The 18,038-nt window shown below is 39.3% G+C and overlaps 1 protein-coding gene across 10 annotated transcripts in view; it reads right to left on the minus strand.

The window, feature by feature from the left end:
- Positions 1–18,038, minus strand: part of USP45 (ubiquitin specific peptidase 45) — a 76,292-nt gene that overhangs the window by 57,156 nt on the left and 1,098 nt on the right. For 7 of the 10 annotated variants that reach the window (XR_006202723.1, XR_006202724.1, XM_042939436.1 and 4 more), the window contains exons 2-5: positions 14,036–14,145; positions 9,323–9,495; positions 7,379–7,482; positions 3,551–3,651 (exon numbers count right to left, since the gene is read on the minus strand). Coding sequence is in view for 6 of the 10 variants with exons in the window: in XM_042939436.1 (XP_042795370.1) it covers positions 3,551–3,651; positions 7,379–7,482; positions 9,323–9,495; positions 14,036–14,135 (478 nt within the window). In the remaining 4 variants the exon portion in view is untranslated. Of the gene's footprint in view, positions 1–3,550; positions 3,652–5,679; positions 5,717–6,571; positions 6,648–7,378; positions 7,483–9,322; positions 9,496–9,855; positions 10,085–14,035; positions 14,146–18,038 lie in introns of those variants that run through there. The other 3 variants (XM_042939437.1, XM_042939440.1, XM_042939441.1) reach the window with 3 other exon arrangements.

Consider the following 18,038-nt stretch of genomic DNA (forward strand, 5'->3'; position numbering starts at 1 on the left):
TCTCCTCACCTCCACTCTTAACTCCAACAGTCCATACAGCAATCAGAGTAATGTTATTAAAAGATGTTGAAATGACTGTTACTCCCCTGCTTAAAACACTTTAGTAGCTTCCATTACACTTCCAATAAAATAAAAATTCTTTACCATTGAATTCCTTACAGTGGGTTAAACATCCAACTTTGGCTCAGGTCGTGATCTTGCAGTTCATGAGTTTGAGCCCCACGTAGGGCTCTGTGCTGACGGCTCAGAGCTTGGAGCCTGCTTCAGATTCTGAGTCTCCCTCTCTCTCTCAAAAATACATAAACATTAAAATAAATGTTTTTTTAATTTCTGAAGACACTGTTTCCCTATATACTCATTTATATTAACATGTGGGGTTTTTTTAGAAGAATGTGGAAGATTTTTTATTTTTACCAGAAAACTCTCTTCCTCTTAATTGCATGTCAGGATTAGTACCAGAGAGCAGCACCTTGTAGGTTAACAGTAGTCATCAGACTGAGCTAATTCAGCTCCATGGAATAGAAAACCATACTCAGAAAGCATGCCAATACATGTCTTAACTGGAGTAGCAAACTTTTATCTGTACATCACTTTAATTTTATTTTTCTAATTTACATCCAAATTAGTTAGCACACAGTGCAGCAATGATTTCAGGAGACTCCTTAATGCCCCTTACCCATTTAGCCCATCCCCCCTCCCAAAACCTCTCCAGTAACCCTGTTAGTTCTCCATATTTAAGAGTCTCTTATGTTTTGTTCCCCCCCTCCCCCCCGTATTTTTATATTATTTTTCCTTCTCTTCCCTTATGTTCATCTGTTCTGTGTCTTACAGTCCTCATATGAGTGAAGTCATATGATTTTTGTCTTTCTCTAATTTCACTTAGCATAATACTCTCCAGTTCCATCCACGCAGTTGCAAATAGCAAGATTTCATTCTTTTTGATTGCCGAGTAATACTCCATTGTATATATATACCACATCTTCTTTATCCATTCATCCATCGATGGACGTATGGGCTCTTTCCATACTTTGGCTATTGTTGATAGTGCTGCTATAAACATGGGGATGCCTGTGTCCCTTCGAAACAGCACACCTGAATCCCTTGGATAAATGCCTAGTAGTGTAATTGCTAGGTCACAAGGTAGTTCTACTTTTAGTTTTTTGAGGAACCTCCATCCTGTTTTCCAGAGTGGCTGCAACAGCTTGCATTCCCACCAGCAATGCAAAAGCGATCCTCTTTCTCCGCATCCTCGCTAACATCTGTTGCCTGAGTTGTTTTAATGTTAGCCATTCTGCAGGTGTGAGGTGGTATCTCATTTTGGTTTTGATTTGTATTTCCCTGATGATGAGAGATGTTTAGCATTTTTTCATGTGTTGGTTGGCCATCTGGATATCTTCTTTGGAGAAGTGTCTATTCAATGTCTTTGCCCATATCTTCACTAGATTATTTGCTTCTTGGGTGTTGAGTTTGAGAAGTTCTTTACAGATTTTGGATACTAACCCTTTATCTGATATGTCATTTGCAAATAACTTCTTCCATTCTGTTGGTTGCCATTTAGTCTTGCTGATGGTTTCCTTATATTAACATGTATTATATATTATTTGTATGTCAGGTAACAACATATGTAGTTAACAAAGTATATAATATATAATACATTACTACTGTATAATAAAGGATTTGTCTGCCTTTTGGCCTCCAGCTTCCTGAAAAATACTCTCTAAATCCTTGGATTTCCAGAGGGACGGGAGTGTCTTTCTTATTCTTGGTGAGCTCCTAGACAGCTTATGCTAATAAGATTACTCAGGATGACAGCTAGCCATGCCAGAAAGACCAATGTGTGATTAGAGGATAGGGGCACTGGAGACTGAGTTCAAGCATGTGGCCAATGATTCAATTGATGCCTAGTCCATGGAGCACCAATAAAAACTCTGGACCACCACAGCTCCAGATAATTTCCCTGGTTAACAATACTCTGTGTGTATGGTTACACATTGATGTGCCGGGAAGGTGATGTGTCCTGACTCCACAGGAAGAAGATACAAGAGATTCATGTTCGGGACTTTCCCAGTACTTGCTCTATGTGTCTCTTCTTTTAGCTGTCCTGATTTGTATCTCTTTTTTTTTCTATCATAATAAAACTAACTTTAAGTATACACTTTCCTGAGTTCTCTGAGTCATTCTAGGAAATTACTGAGCCTCAGAGGGATCATGGGAACCCCTAAATTTATAGCCAGTTTGTCAGAAATGTGAATGGCCTGAGAACCTCTGGGCTTGAGGATGGTGTCTGAAGTGAGGGCAATCATGTGGGGGGACTAAGCCCTTAATCTGTAGGGTCAGCCAACTCCAGGGAGTTAGTGTCAGAACTACACTATGATTACATAACAAATGTCACCTCACAAATATGTGTTGGGCACTATGCAAGCATTTCTACACACATTATTCTAAATTTTTATAAAACATTATCTCTAAGCCTCACAATAACCCCACACAATAGAGTTACCATCCTAATTTTTTTAATGTTTATTTTTTGAGAGATACAGAGTGTGAGTGGAGAAGGGGCAGAGAGAGGGGGAGACACAGAATCAGAAGCAGGCTCTAGGCTCTGAGCTGTCAGCACAGGGCCTGATGTAGGGCTCGAACTCATGAGCTGTGAGATTATGACCCGAGCCGAAGTTGGACGCCCAACCAAATGAGCCACCCAGGCACCCAATCATCCTAATTTTTAAAAGTAAAGTAAGCAGTGAAAGACACATGGACAATAAGTAACTTAAGTGGAGACTGAATTCAAACTCAGCACTGTTTCACTCAGAAGCCCACAATCTAGTCACTACCCTGTCTGGCCTCTCATATTAGTCACGTAAATATAACACAAGATAACATCACACGAGTGCTACTTAGGAACGCATGGCACTTGTGCTATGAGGTCAAAGTAAAATCTAGGGTACTATTTATGAATTTATGAACTCTTTATATGAAAAGCCCACATAAAGTCAATATAAATATATATTTAAAAATTTTTATATTTATTTTTGGGAGAGTGCAAGTGGGGGAGGGGCAGAAAGAGGGGGACAGAGGATCCAAAGTAGGCTCTGTGCTAAAAGGTTGACAGCAGTGAGCGTGATGCAAGGCTCAAACTTACAAACCTCGAGATCATGACCTGAGACGAAGTCGGATGCTCAACCAACTAAGCCACCCAGGTGCCCTTAAAGTAAATTATTTTATTATTTTTTTTAATGTTTATTTATTTTGAGAGAGAGAGAAAGAGAGAGAGCGCACACAATTGTGCATGGGGGGGGGGGGGGCGGGGGGAGTGTTATTTTCTTTCTTTATTTGAGAGAGGAAGAGAGAATCCCAAGCAGGTTCAGCACTGTCAGTGCGGAGCCTGATGCAGGGCTCAATCTCACAAACCATGAGATCATGACCTGAGTCAGAATCAAGAGTCAGACACTTAACCAACTGAACCACCCAGGCACCCCAAGTAAATCTATTTTAAAGTAAATATAAAATATCATACTTTAATAAAAATTTCTTTAGCAATTGCTTAACTTACTTGTTTGTGTTTTAGAAACATGTTTCTGGAGAAAATCAACTGTTTGAGCCAAAACCTTCTTATTACAGTGTGTTGATAATTTTTCATCACATTCGTAACACCTGAAAAAATATAAAATGTAAGCAAATATTATGAAAGCATCTTCAATAATGTTGCACACCAGGTAATAAAGTTGATATTTATCGAGTCTTATACTTAAATGAAGGAGGGGCAAAAAAGTATACCTAGGGTGAGGCATTAGGGAAGTCTAGAGAAATAAACAGGAGACAGTTCAGGCACAGCCTTATCATTCAAATTAAAGTTCTGGTAGTTTATCCTAAGTGTAATGGAAAGTCATGAGGAGTTTTGTAAGCAGGGAAGTGACGTGATCCAATTCACATTTCACAAACAGCACTCTGACTAATGTCAGATGGAGGGAATAGGGAATAGAAGCAGGCCAAGGTAGAAGCAGTGGATTTGGATAAAAATGAACAGATTTAATTTACACATATTTCAGGAAGGAACAGAGAAGTATCCAAATAACTGCCATGGAAAGGGGGAAATGGATGAGGGCATGTCAGTGATTCTCAAACAGAAGCAATTTTGCCCCCCAGCCCCCCAGAGGACATTTGGTAATATTCTGAGACATTTTGGTTGTCACAACTGGGGAAGTGCTACTGGCATCCACTGGGTAGAGAATGCTAAACATTCTACGACATACAGGATGGTCCTGTCACAACAAAGAATTATCAGCCAAAATGACAACAGTGTGGAGATTGAGAAATTCTGGTCCAGAGGAAACAAGACTTACTGTGAGTTGAGAATGTTTAAAGCTGGGTGATGGGTACAGAGGATTTCATTATACCATTTTGTCTACTTTTGTTAAAGAATTAAAAAAACGAAATAACATAGAAAAGAAAGTAACTGCTAGGCTTCTGGCTTGAATACTTAAGTGATGAAGTTTCCATTTACAGAGATGGGGAAGACTGGATAAGAGTTTTATTGTGTTTGGGCTTCGTTCAGAAGACAGGGCTCTCAAAGAGATTTTCTTTTTTTTTCTTTTTTTTATACTTTTTTTTTTCAAAGAGATTTTCAAAAGCACATTCATTTTTAGAAAATTGTCCTCCACTAAGTTTACTCATTAGTGCATATAGTTTTAAGAAAGGTTTTTTCTATATACTATCATTACCTGCTTCCTTTATCTTCATAAGATCTAATGGTCAAACAAGAAAATATATTTGAACCTATTGAAAATGTTTTTTTTAAGTGTTTCCTAAACATGTTATACCAACACCACTTTACATATTCACAATATTCTTGAATTATTGGTGGTCCTGGGATCATGGCTATAAACTAGGTATGGGTTCCTTTTCTAAATAGCACTCAAAATGCAGTCAAATATTTACTCATACTCAAAATACAAACATTACTCTATCACTTGCATACAGATATACAGATAAATCTGTGAAGGAAACAAGTCACAGAAAACCTTCCCAAAATATCTTCTCTAATAGACCATGATGGAATCCAAACAATGTAGTTACAGTTACCAGGCTTACACTACAATATGTGCTCAAATTTTACTTATATAACTATTGCCTAAAATAATAAAAATTGCTCATTTGCAAGGTGCCTGGATGGCTCAGTCAATGGAGCATCTGACTGACTCTTGATTTCAGCTCAGGTCATGATCTGAGTGGTGGGATCAAGCCCTGTGTCAGTTCCATGCTGAGCATGGAGCCTGCTTAAGGTTCATTCTCTCTCTCTCTCTCTCTCTCTCTCTCTCTCTCTCTCTCCCCCCCCTCCCCTGCTCACTCTTTCTCTCTAAATTAAAAAAAAAAAAACCTGAAATGTCAAGGAATTTTTACTGACATTGCTATTTAATTTTTACGTGTTATAAAATATATTGTAACTTTAAGGTACAAAAAGGAAATGTAAAGAAAAACCACATATTGGCAGTGAATTTGGAGAAAAGAGGACAGCTCACCATAAACTAGTTCTACTTGCTTCCATCAGAAATAACTAAAACCATTTACTTGAGCATCTACTACGTTGTAAATGCTTCACATGCATGTTCTAATTCCTCACAACAACCAAAATGTATTATCATTTTAAAAATAAATAGTTTTAGGGGCGCCTGGGTGGCTCACACAGTTAGGCATCTGACTTCGGCTTAGGTCATGATCTCATGGCTCACGCATTCAAGCCCCACATCGGGATCTGTGGTGACAGCTCAGAACCTGGAGCCTGTTTCCAAGTCTATGTCTCCCTCTCTTTCTGCTCCTCCACTGCTTGCCCTCTGTCTCTCAAAAATGAATAAAAGTTAAAAAATTTTTTTTTAAAAAAGGAAAATAATTTTACAGACTCCCCAAATGCGACTTAAGTTATTTTCATTATAATATTAAGTCCAACATTCCACTCACAAAACCCAATAAATTGATCACCCTTATAACTCTATTTACCTATGAAAGCAAAATTACACAATTAAGCATAAAAAATTATAAAATCACTAAGTTAAAACTAACAACATTATGCTAGGTAAGGTGTTTATTTTCCCCCTGAAATTACATCACGATTCATACCATCTTTATGGTCCTAAGAGCTATAACACAAGTTCTGACATAGACTCACTTGAAATGAGCCTATTCTACCAGGTGCCACTCAATGCCCCCTCCACCTTCCTCTATTCCTATGGTCCTGGAACCGGGGTCCCCAGACCAGCAGCACTGGCAATGCCTAGGAACTTGTTAGAAATTCTTAGGTGCTACCCAAGAACTACGAAAGAAGAATCTTTAGGCCCGGGAACCAGCAATCTATTTCAACAAGACCTTCCTGGTGATTCCGATGCAGCCAATAGTTTGAGACCACTGCTCTGTTCAGATTACAGAGAAATATCTGCTGAGCTGCCACATAGGGCGGCCTCTTCCTCTCCCTTGGCTCCACTGCATCGTTTACATAGTACGTGGCCTCTGTGCCTTCCTCATTCTCCCCAGTGTTGTTACTTGGGGCCAACAACAGCAAAAACACAGATGGAGCAAGCACCTGACCCGTGCCCTGGATTAAAAAAGGTGATTAACTCTTCTATAAGCCGAAACATCCTTATATTCACTTTAGGTCCCTGAAATGAAAACACAAAGTTAAAACAGTTTTGTGTTAAAGAAAACTTGAAAACTTCCGGAAATTCATTCAAGGAGAACTTGAAAACTTTTGTAGGGGTCTGAAGATTCCAATTAGAAGATTTTTGTTGCAAAACATATAGAAAGCTTTTCAATACAGTATCCATTTATGCCACTGTAGTAGTGTGTTATGCTGGTAAGAAACTAGGGAATCAAAACACTTGTTTTAGTGCCTGGATTTTTACTTTGTAACCAGAAAAAAGTAAATGATACTTGATGTAACATGAGTATCATTTTTATGCAACGTGGGGGAACTGGATTTGGTTCCCAGCAGGGTTAAGTAGTAAAATCACTGGAGTTTCTACAAACTACATATGCCCAGGCTTTCCCTTTCCCTGCAGGGAATCACCAAACCACTTGACCGCCTGAAGTACCTTCCTTCTCCAGAACTCTAGAGTTCTGTATTAGCAAGTTCATTACAACAAATCAGCTAGGAAGGATGTTTCTTTACCCTACCAAGAAAATGCTAAAGACAAGTAAAGGGATGACTAAATTTTTTCTTATTTAAATTTTATATTCATGGGTAATGTTAATTTTCTTACAGTATTCTATAGATTGTGTTCAGGCTAAAATGCATCAGCTGGTACAACAACTTTAAATATTTTACCTTGTAAAGCTTGGAGAGAAGATATTTTTTGTAGTGGACACAAGCAGTGACAAAAATCTAACTTACCATATAATCCATGTGCTCAGACTAATTGTAATACAATGAGATTCTGTTCTCTGATTCTTGTAGTGCTTCACTGAATGGTGGCTTTCTGAGTTTCTACCGCATCCCTAAAGATGAACAGAATGCTATTTGTACAATTTACATTTACGTTTCTTTCAAATTAATCAAAACCTAAATCATACTCAAACGTATACTGAAAAAGTTTTGTTTTTAATTTCAAGCAGGAAGGACAAGTTTCAGAAAGGAATATAGATTCTCATTAAATTTAATTTCTTGCAAAGAGGCTAACTTGCTTTTTGTTATATAGTATTTACCAGAAACAATCATGACATAAGTGAATTTCCCTATTATTTAAAAATGCATACACTCTCTGCCTTTTACACAGTGGGGCACCAAGCATCCCCGCAGACCAGTGCCCCCTCCTATACACACATTTTCTAGTACTGTCCACACCTCCACCCAAACCCACGACAACTCATGAGACTGAGACCAAAATCATAGTAATTTCCCTCACCAGGCAAGTAAAGAAATAAGATCCAATTCTGGTCAATGAGACATGAGGGGCAGTCTGCTGGATGTTTCTGGCAAAGTTTTATATATTAAAAAACAAAACAAACAGGAAAGGGATATCCTTTTTGCCCTTTCTGGCCTTTGGGGATTGCTCTGTGATACATAACACATGAAACATCTTTGGCCATAAAAAGTCATGAATTGAGATTGACACAGAAGAAAAATGGAAGAAATCTCAGTTTTCGATGCTCTTTCCATTGAATTAACTAACCCTGAAGTGGTCCTCTTATGGACTGTCTATGAGAGATAATAAGGAATTCTCTTATTTTAGTAAAATTATATACATCTTAAATATGTTATTCAAAAATTATTAATGATAGGGGCACCTAGATGACTTCAGCTTAAGTCATGATTTCATGGTTTGTGAGTTTCAGCCCCACATTAGGCTCTCTGTTGTCAGCACGGAGCCTGCTTCAGATCCTCTGACTCTCTCTCTGCCCCTCCCCCACTTGTTCTCGTTTTCTCTCTCTCTCTCTCTCTCTCAAAAATAAACATTTAAAAAATTATTAAAGGGGCACCTGGGTGGCTCAGTCGGTTAAATGTCCGACTTCGGCTCAGGTCATGATCTCACAGTTTGTGGGTTTGAGCCCCGCGTCGGGCTCTGTGCTGACAGCTCAGAGCCTGGAGCCTGCTTTGGATTCTGTGTGTGTGTCTCTCTCTCCGCCCCTCACCTGCTTGCACTCTGTCTCTGTCTCTCAAAATAAATAAATGTTAAAAAATAATAATAATAAATAAAAAATTATTACAGTATTTATTAATAGCTTCTAAGCTGTTAAGATAATCTGTTTTAATGGTTTATTTATTTATTTGTTTTTGAGAGAGACAGAGACAGAATGTGAGTGGGTTAGGGGCAGAGGGAAAGGGAGACACAGAATCTGAAGCAGGCTCCAGGCTCTGAGCTGTCAGCACAGAGCCTGACGCGGGGCTTGAACTCACGAGCTATGAGATCATGACCTGAGCCGAAGTCGGCCGCTCAACTGACTGAGCCACCTGGGTGCCCCAAGGTAATCTGTTTGTTTTTTTTTTTTTAAAGAATCATTTCATAGAAAAAAATTAATTTAGAAAGATGTAAAAAGAAACTTGGATTCATTTCATAAGTAAATACAAACAGGTAAAGACAGGTCCAGGCCTGAGAACTACTGTGAGTACGTTGGCTTCTCTTTCAAAGTATTTCTAAATCACACATGATCACTTTCTGAAGATAACATACCTTTTACTTTACCTTAACAAAGTTTCTAAGTTCAGCCTTGGAAAGGTCTATCCAAACATGGAATAAACTTATCTTAAGTTCTAAACATTACCAATAGTCCAACTCATAATAAGCATTTAATAAAAATATTTAAGACTAAAGTCACAGATAAAAATCACTTTTCTCACCTGAAAACCACACTTGAGGCACAACCAAATGTCAGAGGAAAGTACTGGCTGCCCATCACAGAATCTTCTTTCCCTTAAACAGTCGGAGCAAACTGACCACACATTCTCAGCTATTGCTTTCTTCACATGATTCACACTGATGGCAAGACTTACATGTGGGCAAGTGAAACCTACTGAATGAGACATAACAAAATCTGAACATTTTCTTTGCTAAATCAAAGTGCTATCATCATTTAGCAAAAATCAATAGCATGAAAACGCTGTAACTAAAAAGCAAAGAGATTAAAAAAACCAAATAACTTAAAAGGATACATACTGCATGGCTTCGTTTATAAAGCACTTGTGAAATAACATAATTATAGAGTTGGAAAACAGATTTGTGGCTGCCAGGAACTATGGATGGAGGACAGGTTACCTATCATCAGGTAACACTTGGGATGGTGATGGTACAGCCAGGTATCTCAATCGTGGTAGTTACAAAACTATACATGTAATTAGACTGCGTATAGAGTTATACACACTCAAATACACACATATGAGGCCTTGTAGATCTGGTGAAATCAGAAGAAGCTCTAAGGATTGTAGTGATGTCATCTTCCTGGTTTTAATATCATACTGTAGAAATAAGATTAAATCAGGAGAGGTTGGGTGAAGAATGAATGGGACCCCCTTGTGTATTTCTCTGTACCTTCCTACTAATTTAAAATCAGGTCAAAAATAGGGGCGCCCAGGTGGCTCAGTCAGTTAAGTGTCCAACTTCGGCTCAGGTCATGATCTCACGGTTTGTGAGTTCGAGCCCTGCATCGGGCTATGTGCTGACAGCTCAGAGCCTGGAGCCTACTTTAGATTCTGTGTCTCCCTCTCTCTCTGTCCCTCCCCCACTCATGCTCTGTCTCTCTCTCTCTCTATCAAAAATAAACATTAAAAAAAATTTTTTTAATAAATAAATGTTAAAAAAATAAAGTAACATTAGGCCAAAAGTAAAAAGTTTAATAAATAAAGGAGATAATTTGCTAAGCAGCTGTGTTAATAAGGATTTTGAATATATTTTCTTCTCATTACGATACACACATAAAATCTTTCCACAGAGCCTACCTCTGCTCTGATGCTATTTTCATCACTGTTGGGAGAAAGGAGAGAGAGAGGAACAAACAATGGAATAATTTACAGGTACAAGTTTTGTCCTTAATGAATTTTTTTTTTAATTTTTTTTTTAATGTTTATTTTTGAGACAGAGAGAGACAGAGCATGAACAGGGGAGGGGCAGAGAGAGAGGGAGACACAGAATCTGAAACAAGCTCCAGGCTCTGAGCTGCCAGCACAAAGCCCAACGCAGGGCTCGAACTCACGGACTGTGAGATCATGACCTGAGCCGAAGTCGTACGCTTAACTGACCGAGCCACCCAGGTGCCCCTTAATGAATATTTTCAAATAGCAAATGACTTCGCATAGCCCTTAATTATCCTTTATGACAGAGTCCCACTGTGTGCACCGTGAGGAGACAAATGGCCAAAATGACCTAATATGTTTTTATTTCTTCAGATAACCATAGTCTTCTCTCAAGGACACAATGACACTTCCATTTCTCCAACTTCAACTATCCCAAACACCAAAACTACAACTATCTGCCAAAACCAAACAACGAAGGAAAGACTGAGTAACTTGAAGAGGGAAACAGGAGTATGTGCATTTCCACTTTCTCCACTTCCCTTCCTAAACGCCCAGCACTCCTTGCCCCTATTAGTTAGAGAGAGGCTAAGCGTTAGTCCCATTCATCCTGAAGGCTAAGAATGTGACTCCTGACAAGTGATTTGTTGTAAAATATAATTTACTTTCAGCAAAAGTAATGTGTAAATCTGATAAAAGATTAAGCCTTCTCATTGTACACCAAGAGCAAGTTACAAGAATAGACACAAAAGGAGTAACTCTGAAGTCCTATATTTGAAAAGGACACATGCCATTAACGAAAGGGGTGTTCTGGGGAAGACTGATAGATGACCACACAAGAACAGGACCTAGACATGGTTTATCAAATATCACTGCTTTGAGTTTTTATATTTTAAAATTCTAAGTGGAAAAATCATTCCATACACTTTCTATATCATCTCTGGGGTGGGATCTGGCCAGGGGACAACTTTACTAGTCTCTGATTCTATAAATCAGACTTACAAAACTAAAATTGTTAATGAATTCAGAGATAAGTAAATTCATTATAAAAAGGTTCCAGGCCTCTAAATGAATTCTATTAGCTTTTAAATGCCTCAACCATAGGTACTTTTTATAAAGAAATCTGAAAGTTCAAAGTTTTTCTACAAGACTAACCAGTGTTTAAACAGTATTTACAGGGGCATCTGGTGGCTCAGTCAGAGAAGCAGCCAGCTCTTGATTTCCACTCAGGTCATGATCTCACGGTCATGGCTGTGCACGGACAGCATGAGCCTGCTTCGGATTCTCTCCCTCTCTCTCTGTCCTCCCCCCACTCATACTCACCCTCTCTTTCTCTCTCAAAATAAACATTTAATAAATAAGTAAACAGTATTCATAATCTCTTGTGGGGGGAAACATAAAATTTTTTTTTCTGTGCTAATAAGGAGATTTCCTCAGTTTTCTGTAATTTATTAGACAGAATTAGACAAATTCTGTCTAAATTTGATTTGCCAAACAAGTCCTCTAGGGATTCCTGAAGAAAATCTACAAATGTATTGAAGTCTATCGTTGTTCCACATTAACAAATCAGAAGCAGCAATTAAAATCTCCATGTTTTTCATCTTAAATATTAATAAAAACTCCACAAGGAGGTCTTCCAGTTTGTAAATGATGGTCTAAAATCAACACTTTCCCATTCTCTTCCCAGAACCACCCAAGGTCAACAAGAACACGAAACAAAAAAACCAAGTTCATTTTCAGAAAAACCAGGAGACAACTGAGGCCCAGAAATCCCAAATAGGAGTGTATACAGAAGGAAGCAGAGAGAACACTGCAGCTGTAGACTTCACAGAGAACGACGTGTGCTTCACAGACAAGAACAAAACCGAAATCTCTGTGCTGCAACCACACTGGCAGGAGCTCCCCTGTATCCGGTTTTGTTATAAGAAGCAAAAGGCGGCAACGTCTCATTCACTAAGTGAGAAACAAAAGAACAAGCCATGTTTGCCAGAAATAGTCTTCTCTCTAAGGCAAGGGAGAAGGGATATTTTGGATTCTGAAATAACCCAGGGCGGCATAATCCTGTTGGGTGGGAAGAAGGTTCAATGCACTCAGACTCAAAACTACAGTTGGTCTCGACAGTGCTTTGGCCTTCCTTCTTACACGAATATTCCAAAACTAAATGGCCCAAGAAAAGTGACCCTACTTCAAAGAATGAAAGAAATGAGAAATCAAAGCCACAAATTCTATGCCAATATAATAAAAAGGAAAAACAAGTGGCACAGAAATAACTGCCATGAAATAAAAATACAAAACAGAAGCAAAATGCTCCAGCACGAGGTGGCAAAACAGTAGGAAGTGACCAGCAGGGTTCAGGAAAGAAATGGAAGAAAAAAAAATAAACCACAAAAATGATGGCAAAAGTAAAAAGGAAAGGGCATAAGGTGAAACAGACACTGTAGAAAACACTGTAAAGATAAAAATGAAAACAGCAAGCAAAATGAAAAGGAAACAGGAGTTTTAGAATATTTGAGGAAAAAGAAACTAGAAGACAGGCAAGGAAGAGTTAACATAAGAATACTCAGAATCCCTGAAAAAAAATCATATCCACAGAATAAAACAAATGCTTAAAGATATAATTTAGTCTTCCCTCAATATAGCAATCTAGCTGTCCTCAAACACTTTCCAAGTTAAAACCACGTAAAAAGGATATAAAAGGGGTGTCTGGGAGGCTCAGTCAGATGAGCGTCTTACTTTGGCTCAGGTCAAGGTCTCACAGTTCCTGGGTTCGAGCTCCTCATTGGGTTCTAGGCTGACAGCTCAGAGCCTGGAGCCTGCTTCAGATTCTGTGTCTCCCTCTCTCTCTGCCCTCCCCTGCTTGCACTCTGTCTCTCTCTCTCTCTCTCAAAAGTAAATAAACATTTAAAAAAAAGAAAGAAAGAAAAAAAATTTTAAACAACTTTTTAAATGGAGAGCTGAACTAGTAAGAAAGTATGAATCCTCAGAGGCCAAAACGGAGGTCATGAAGCTGAAGAGAAAACCAAGTCCAAGGCGAGCAGCTCCCAGAGACGCCTCCCGGCCTTGAAGGCTTGGTTTTAACAGGCCATGAAGAACAGGAAACAAAAAGATGCCAATTCTAGGTTACTTTATAAACAAAACAAAAATCTCAATAAAAATATCAACAGGATGTTCTGGAACTAGACAAGCTGATTTTAAAGTCCATGTAGAAAATAGTGAAAATAGGGACCCCTGGGGGGCTCAGTCAGTTAAGCGTCTGACTTCGGCTCAGGTCATGATCTCACGACTCCTGAGTTTGAGCCCCGTGTCGGGCTCTATGCTGACAGCTCGGTGCCTGGAGCCTGCTTCGGATTCTGTGTCTCCCTCCCTCTCTCTGCTCCTGCCCCACTCATGCTCTGCCTCTCAGTCTCTCAAAAATAAATAAATGTTAAAAAAAAAATTTAAAAAAAAAGAAAAAAAATAGTGAAAATAAAGGGCAAAGGATTTAATTAAAAACAAATATGGTTATTTTCCGCAACACTATTAAGGATGCCAGATATCACAATTTACCAGCAATGTCGTCTGAAGAGTCTTCATCACGAGGTATAGCAGGCCTTTTACTTCTTTTTGCTTTCTCAGGTAAAGCTTTGGAAGGTTCTTTCACCCGCATCTGTTAGTTACTGAAAAGATGAAGGGGGGGGGGGGGGATGAACATATTTTAATCCTCAAAATGAAAATTTTAGCTACTGTACCTTATGTATATTAAAACTGAAATGACTTCTATTTTAGTTGGGCCTAAGAAATCAACAGAGGGAGAAGAAAACATCAGGTGAAACCAAAGAAACCTTTATTAAGCCAATATACAAATGCACATTTGACTTTTACCAACTACTCCCTGGAAAAATGATGCTCAGGTGCATGAAAAAACTAAAGTTCTGATCAAGGAAATAAGTGCTGCTTCTAGACCATGTGCTCCCCTTGCCATTTTCCCATCCCACTAGCTAGGAAATAGTAAAAGCTGGAAAAGCACAGACCAGGGATGGAAACCGTGTGCCAGTCCTACCTGCACTACATGACCTAGCACTGAAGTGAGAGAGAAATAAATTGTTTTACGCTACTGTATTTTTTTTCTCCACTTTTTTATCATGAAAAAATTTACACTTCCACAAAAGTTAAAAGAACAATATAATAAGCACCCATATATTTACTACCTAGATTCCACCCGGAGAACATTTTGCCGTATTTGTTTTATCTAAACATCAGCGTGTATAGAGAGAGACATATATACACGTATGTGGGTATGTTTGTTTTTGCTCAACTATTTTAAAGGAAGTCGCAAAGAACACGTCTCTTTTAAGAACATTTTTCCATATAATCTCATCATCATCACATCTAAGAAAATGAACAGTAATCCCCTATTCTGATATTCCACCATATTCTAACCTCTTCAGCTGAAGCATCTTCCATACGGTTTCTTTTTAAATCAATCAATATTCAGTCAAGATCTGCACTCTGTATTGGTTCTGTCCTGTTGATTGTTAGTATCTTTTAATCTACAACTGTTCTTCCCATCTTATACTTTCCTAAACACTAGCTTTTTTAAGAGATCAGGGCAGTGCATATGAGCCACCTTAAAGATGTTGTTAAAATGAGGATTTCGGTTCAGCAAGTCTGGTACAGGACCTGAGGTTTTGCCTAACAAGCTCTCAGTTGGAAGGATTGCTGGGAGTCCATTGCTACACTTTCTTTTTTTTTTTTTTTTTTAATTTTTTTTTTTTTTAACGTTTATTTTTGAGACAGAGAGAGACAGAGCATGAACGGGGAGGGGCAGAGAGAGAGGGAGACACAGAATCTGAAACAGGCTCTAGGCTCTGAGCTGTCAGCGCAGAGCCCGATGCGGGGCTCGAACTCACGGACCGTGAGATCATGACCTGAGCCAAAGTCAGACGCTCAACCGACTGAGCCACCCAGACGCCCCCATTGCTACACTTTCAATAGCAACATCATATAAAGTACCACACTTAATTTGTCTCTTCATGGTGTTACTTACCTCTGTCCCTTACATTTCTTAAAACCCCAAAGTTAATTCTAAAAATTTTAGATAAAAAGAAGCATTTTTTAAAACCACTATACTTGGAGTCTCTGTTAAAGTAGCTTAGCCTAAATGCTACCTAATATCTGTTCCATGGCTAAGCTATACTGTAATTTTCATAACTGTTTCCTTGCTTTTATTGATCAAGGTGGAAGAATCTTTCAACTCAATAATAAATTCTGAATCTTGATTCAGTTCTACCATATTCCACAAAAGGGAGTTTTGGGGTTTACCATTTTAAGAGCCATTTCTTCAACTCCAGGGGTCATCACTCTTGAAATGAGTTGCAACAAATCATGGCCTTCAGGGTTGGAGATCTACAAAGCCTCTGAGTTCCCTGACCATTTCTTTTCTTTTTCTTCCAACTAGTCTCCACACCCAACATGGGGGCTTCATGATCGTGAGTTGAAGAGTCAGATGCTCTACTGACAGAGCAAGCCAGGAATCCCGACCATTTCATTTCTGACTGCCTTTTCCCTCCAAACTTCCTCATCCACTTACCCCTACAGTTCCACCTTGCAAAATCACTAATTCAGGTATTCCGTTCCCTAATCACAACTGAAGTTCCTCCAGCTTGCCTGATCAGCCACTCCTTATTTACTTTTTTTTTTTTTTTTAATTTTTTTTAACGTTTATTTATTTTTGAGACAAAGACAGACACAGCATGAATGGGGGAGGGGCAGAAAGAGAGGGAGACACAGAATCGGAAGCAGGCTCCAGGCTCTGAGCCATCAGCCCAGAGCCCGACGCGGGGCTCGAACTCATGGACCGCGAGATCATGACCTGAGCCGAAGTCTGATGCTTAACCGACTGAGCCACCCAGGCGCCCCTCCTTATTCACTTTTAATGCGCAGGTTGACAAGAGGCTGCCTCTCACCAAGCACTTCCATGATCACTACAGCAAGGCACAGAGATGGGGAAGTGGCAAATGGAGTGCTGGTTCTTAAAGCTTCAGAGAGGGGCGCCTGGGTGGCTGGATCGGTGGGTTAAACGTCTGACTTCAGCTCAGGTCATGATCTCATGGCTCATGAGTTTGAGCCCCGCGTAGGGCTCTGTGCTGGTAGCTTGGAGCCTGAAGCCTGCTTCAGATTGTGTCTCCCTTTATCTCTCTGCCCCTCCCCCACTTGTGCTGTGTCTCTCTCTCTCTCTCTCTCTCTCTCTCTCTCTCTCAAAAATAAATAAACATTAAAAAAAAAAAAGCTTCACTGGGAAATGACATATGTCGCATCTGGTCATATTTTACCAGCACAAGCAAGTCATAGGGCCACATTTAACTTCAAGTAGACATGGGGCATATGGGGGTGGGAGGTGGACGTGTACAAAGAGTGCAACCTTACCATGTACATAGGAAGAACAAAGTATGAAAGCACAGCCTTAAGGACTACCATATCACTCCTCTAACACAAATTCAAACCTAAATGAACCCAATTAACTACTTTCTCCACGTTTCCATCCAAATAGGCTGGAGAAAATCTTGTAAGAAAGCAGACTGGGTTGCTAAATTCATAACACAGTCTCAATCTCAAATGGATTAAGACATGCCATTATCCACTACACTTTCTGGAAAACTTACTTACCTACTCCTCACACAGTCATCTGAAACCTTTCTCACTCTCCCAAACCTCTCACTCCTCCATCTACTTACTTCTCAAAATAGTATCTAGTCTTCTACTTAACTGAGGGGGGAAAAAGACAGAATCAGATGGCAAATCTGATCTTTCCACACCCAAGCCTACAGTTACCTCCAAATATTTCAACTTGATGTCCTCAAAATATAGGCATAAGTAATAGAATCTAGGAAAAATGGCCATGAGAGACTTGTCACACCTTTTCCCCAACTGCACAGATAAACTCTAGATAGGCAATGGCACGTAATGCTGGCAGAACAACAAAAAAATCAGGTGTTTGACCTATAATCTGCAAAAGGTCTGTAAAAGACACTCAAACTTGGCAAGTAGAGTTAAGTTCCAGTGATTTTTCTGACATATGGAATATATCTAAACAGAATTACTTCTGGACAGCAACCCACTATTTAGCAATCACTTATCTGGATAGCTTTCCTTTTCAGTCCTCTTTAAGGCAAAAAGAAGTAAAATTAAAGTTCAATTACTAGACCTTCAAGTTCTTTCTACCACCAATATTGGATCTGGGGAGTTCCAAGCCCACCCACACATTTGGGGATTCACTTGAAGGACTCACAGGACTCAGCATGTAGTTGTACTCATAACTAACTTTTATTACAGCAATGTCGTATGGACTACAGCCTGGATCATAATGCAAAAAGACACAAGTGAAGTTTGCAGGAATCCACGCGCAGGCTTATGTTCTCTCCCTCCCCGAAAGGGTCAAACAGAGCACTCTTTACCCCAAAAAGGAAAATCTAGCAATGTCTGTGCAATGTTTCTGTCAGGGAACCCATAACAGACTCACAGGCCAGGGGGGTTTTATGGGGGCTGGTAACTCCGGCTTAACTACATAGTT

Source organism: Panthera leo, chromosome B2 (genome assembly GCF_018350215.1).
Source record: "Panthera leo isolate Ple1 chromosome B2, P.leo_Ple1_pat1.1, whole genome shotgun sequence".
Lineage (NCBI taxonomy): Eukaryota > Metazoa > Chordata > Mammalia > Carnivora > Felidae > Panthera > Panthera leo.